We start from the raw sequence: 5050 nt of genomic DNA, 5'->3' as shown, positions 1-5050 counted from the left end.
TAAAATAACACGCAACCAAGGAGACTGCCGACGGGACGGTTTCGGCGTGAAGTACAAACAATATATGGTTCAGTTTAACTCTGCAATTTTATCTGATTCTATCTGAAAATAAAATCAAATGTGTTTTATTTGTAAATAAATTAGAATTGTAAAAAATTTTTTGATTACGTACTTACACTTTATATACATAATGGAGAATAAACGTAAGCACTCGTTAGTTGATAACGATGTTAATAATGAATATCAAATCAACAAAAAATTAAGAACCTACGACATTCAAAGTAAGTGTACAAGTTAACGTTTTATTTTATTGTTAAGTATTAAGTTTTATGATATACGCTACAGAAAATTCGCGCGATGATAGTATATTATCGGGCAACTTGGGTGATGATGAAGATGATGGCTCTTCATTAAAGAGTTGTATTCTAGTGGAAAGTCCTGCAGAAGACAATCCTCAAGATTGTCCTGAAAAAGTTTCGAACGATGAGTTTACTTACCCAGTAAGTACAGTACCTACTTATATTTATTAAATAGTCTCTGCAGACTTGGCTATAGTGCCGTAACTAGCTTTATGTGCGCCCTTAGCAACCAATGTTATAAATTTATAATGAATTATTTATTTCATATATTCAATTTTATGCTTGGAAGGAGAAGGAAGAGTTATACATAATACTTAAATAGTTATATTTTAATTTAAAAATTATATTATTTGTATTAATATTATATACATAATATATTATTGAAATTTTATATTACATACTTAAGTATTATTATTTATTTTACATTATAAAAAAAAAACAAATAATTAAAAATTTATTTTGCGAGATTTAATAGACGCAAACTCTTCTAAGATGTCATCATAATTTAAATGATTAGCTGTTTCTGATTCAATTGAGATTATTGCCATATTAGACAATCGGTCTTGGCCAATGGACGATCGTAAATAATTTTTTATTATTTTTAATTTGTTGAAACTACGTTCACACGAAGCAACGGATACGGGAAGTGTTAGAAAAATGCGCAAAGCTATTTCTATGTTTGGGTAGGCATCGTTAAGAGTATAAATATGAATTAAGTTTAAAATTTCGAGTGGTGACTGTTCACATAAATCAGATATTAATGATGCAGCTTGGAACTTAAAACATTCTATCTCAGAACATAATTCAGCTGCATCTAAATCTTTAGAGTATTTTAACGCAAGGTTAACAGAACATTTTTTTAAATATTCAGTGGACCATAATTGTAGATTTTTGCCTATTAAGAATGAAAAATCCGAAATAACATTATTTAGTTTTTCAAAACGCAATTGAATTTGAGATATAATGCTATCAAATACCATATTGCATTCTCGTTCAAATTCTTCTTTTGATGTAAGCATACACTCTTCATCTTCAGCTAGTTTAGAACTCGTACGGTTTTTTTTACATTTATGTGTTTCTGGAAAGTCTGATGGTAGTTTTAGTTTATTCGCTAATATATTTGATAAATTTATTATATCACAATGTTTTCTTCGCATGTCTTGTAATAATGATAATAAACCTTTTATCATATTATTTGCTATATCAATAGAAATCCCTTTATTTTGTAAGTTACAATTTACTCGATCAATAGCCATTAATATATTATTCCATATATGAAGTAAACAAAAAGATTTGAAATTTATTTGTTTCAATATAATTTTTGCACCAGCTGTAGTTTCTTTATTCAAATTATCATTTGTTGATATTTCTAATAAAGTATTATAAATCTTTTCAATATTATAAAGAAGTGCAGAAACAGCTCGTTTTTTAGATGATCACCTCGTCTCACAATGTAACTTTAATGTAACTTTTGTAACTGTATTTAACCTTTCCCATCTTGATGTTGAACCTGAAAAGTATACAAAGATTTGTTGCACAACACCAAAAAATGTTACCATAGAATGAGTTACATTTGCCGCATGAAATCCAATTAAATTGAGACTATGGGCTGTGCATGGAACAAATCTTGCTAATTCATTTATCTGACAAATTTTAGATTGAACTCCATTATATTTTCCTGCCATGTTGGCGCCATTATCGAAACTCTGACCTCTACAATTTTCTATATTTAATCCATCATTAATTAATTTTGTCGTTATTTCTGTAGCTAATCCATGTCCAGTTTTTTCTTTCGATTCGATAAAATCAACAAAACTTTCTATAATATAACTAACATTTATTGTCAATTATACGGACATACCTTATAATTTCACTCAGTTGCTCTTTTTGCTCTTTATGTGATGTGTCGGGTGTGCAATCAAATAATATTGAAAAATATTTCGCCTGTTTTATTTGAATTAATATTTTGTTACGAACTTTTTTACCTATTAATCGAATAATTTCATTTTGAATAAGCGGAGAAAAGTAGCTTAAAGGTCCTTTTTTAGATTTAATAATTTTAATGTGTTCAGATAATCTATCATTGTAATGAATAATAAGTTCTACAGTGTTTAAAAAAATTCCACTATTTGTATCCCCTATTTTATCTGAAGTGCCTCGAAGAGCAAGATTATTTTTAGCACAAAAAAGAATAACGTCAATTATGATTTTTAAAATATGGCACCATTTTTCCTTTTCGATATTTACAGCTTTTTGTATGAAATTATCTATTGTTTTTCCATCTTTTAAACGTTTCTCTGTCTCTTTCCACTCCATAAAACATTTTCTGTGTTAGACACTATTTTCATGAGCCGGTATAAATGTATTTAAATGTTTCTAATCATAAAATCCGTCCAAAGAGTTAGAAAATGTGGAATTTTTGTCTTTTGAAAATAATATGCAAGGAAAACAAAATATAGCATTTTTTTGAATAACTATACATCATCCAATGGCGTTTACATCTTCACCATAGAGAAGTTTCTTAAAAAAACCATTTAAAATTAAATTGTCTTCCGTCATCTGTCAATGGAAAAGAGTATTGATCAATATTGTCTATTAATTTTGTGTCATTTTCTATTATATGAAGTCTAACTGTATCTGTAATTATTGGTCATTTTACTGGATCGGTAAGGTCAAAAGTACTTTGAGATATATTTGTTTTGTTTATATCTATATCACTTAACATATTTTCATACTGAATTTCTGGAATTTCAGGGCTAATAAGAGGACTTGTATTCAAATTTAATCAAAATTGATCGATTTGTTCTACTTTAGTAATATTTTTTTTATTTTCGTTTTTGTTTCCTTTAAGTTCATTATTTATAGAAAGGGTAGATGAAACTAACCAATTTTTCATATTTACTGAAACTATACGATCGTTTTTTTCTTTTTCTTTTTTTAATTTGCGGAACTCATGTCCAGATTTTTTCGTAGACATTCTATAAATTTATATAAATTAAAAACAAATATTATCTATTCAAATGAAATACCAATTTATATGAAATAACAAAATATATTATGCCTATAATTACGCAACGACGCGTTCTCGATTTATAATAATATATTAGATAATATTATAAAATTAGATATTATCTATGTAATGTGGAAATTAAATTGAATTATGGAGAGAAAAATTAATAATTAAAGTAGATAAACAAAAACGCGAAAAATAACAACCTACGATTATATTTTGTACAGTGTACAGAAAAATAATGATAATATGTAAAACAAATAAAATTAAAGACAAGAAAATATAAATTCTATACTTACTCTTAATTCTTATAGTTTTGATAAAAATTAAAAAATATCTGTTGATGTACACTGTTGAGTGATGACTGAGTAGTGAGTATCGACATACAATATAATGACGTTTGAGATTTGACAAAAATATTCTCAACGATATTTAATATTAATTTATAAATTTAACAATATTATAATAACAAGTTTTTATACGGACAACTATAGATCTGAGGTGCATACGTGTATTACTATAACTGTTATTATTGCCTTCATATCAATTATTATTGTTATGTTACATTACATAAATAATATTAATGTTTTCCACGAATATAATAAAACAAAAAAATATCGTAATCAATGAAAGTAATAAAAAAAACCCATAATATATAGGTAACTTCTAAAATCGTGTTTTCACTTTATTAAATACTTAATGACTATATCCGTAAAATTATACATTTTAATAATTTTAATATTAATATTATTTAAAATGTTATAATTTTTAGTATTTATATAATATAAAAATTGCGCCCCCAGCGCGATAATTTTAAACTGCGCCCTTGGCCACCGCCTACCTTGCCAATGCCTAGATACGGCACTGCTATTCATTTATTATTATAGCTTATAACTATATTTTTCCTTTTAATTTTCAATAAAATTTCCAAAATTAGTTTTTAAAAAAGATTAACCTATGGAAAACAAGGAGAAGTTGCTGTTTTGTAATGTAATATGTAGACCTTGATTTAACCACGTCATAATTGTTCTTGATCTTAATACATTTAAATAACTCAAAAATACCTTCTTTTTTTCTGAAGTCAATCCATACATAAATATATTTTTCTTTAGACAAAAAGTTTTAGACTTTGTTTTTTTTAAAAAGTCAGAAAATGTTTTATACATTATTTATACCCGTATAGACTATTGGATATATGGAAAAGGTGATCGCTTGGAATTGTAATCCGGAGATTTCTCAATCATATTTTTGGAACAATGAAGAAAGAACCATTCCAGATAATGGTATTGGTACCATGATGGAAGATGATATTTTTGATGACACGATTTCAATTGTACGTAACTTTATTTTTCTTAGATTTATTTATACCAATACCTAAGAGTGATCATTTCAAATTTTTATAAAACTACAACGTATATAGGTTTTCGTAACACAATAATTAGTCACTTTTATATCAAATAAGAAAAAATATGTTAAATACAGACATTACTGTTAACCAGATTTATTTATGTAGCATAAATTTTTCCTCGAAGAGGTTCAGATATTTTACTGCTTTTATATAATTTGCTCATAAATTATATTCAATTTTCCAAATAGCGAAATATGTCATTATTATATGCTGATGACTTTAAAAATTATATCGTATTATTAGAACCTCCATTGAAATATAAAACATTTAGTT

General features: G+C 26.3%; 1 protein-coding gene across 1 annotated transcript; it reads right to left on the bottom strand.

The window, feature by feature from the left end:
- Positions 1–805: 805 nt before the first annotated feature.
- LOC112592357 (zinc finger MYM-type protein 1-like) lies at positions 806–2044 on the bottom strand. Its single transcript, XM_025336376.1, has 2 exons — positions 1810–2044; positions 806–1470 (listed from the first exon to the last, which is right to left on the bottom strand). The coding sequence occupies exons 1-2, from the start codon at positions 2042–2044 to the stop codon at positions 806–808; spliced, it is 900 nt and encodes a 299-aa protein (XP_025192161.1).
- Positions 2045–5050: the final 3006 nt, after the last annotated feature.

This window comes from Melanaphis sacchari, unplaced genomic scaffold (assembly GCF_002803265.2).
Source record: "Melanaphis sacchari strain LSU unplaced genomic scaffold, SCAv2.0 Contig1715_pilon_pilon, whole genome shotgun sequence".
NCBI lineage: Eukaryota > Metazoa > Arthropoda > Insecta > Hemiptera > Aphididae > Melanaphis > Melanaphis sacchari.
This window is presented reverse-complemented; position numbering and strand designations above follow the sequence as displayed.

Bases quoted from the DNA above. Each gene is read 5' to 3' on its own strand.
- LOC112592357 (XM_025336376.1), bottom strand. From the start codon at position 2,044: ATGGCAGGAAAATATAATGGAGTTCAATCTAAAATTTGTCAGATAAAT. The intron at 1,471-1,809 runs GTGAGACGAGGT...CAAATATATTAG, and splicing joins AGTTACATTAAAGTTACATT to CGAATAAACTAAAACTACCA.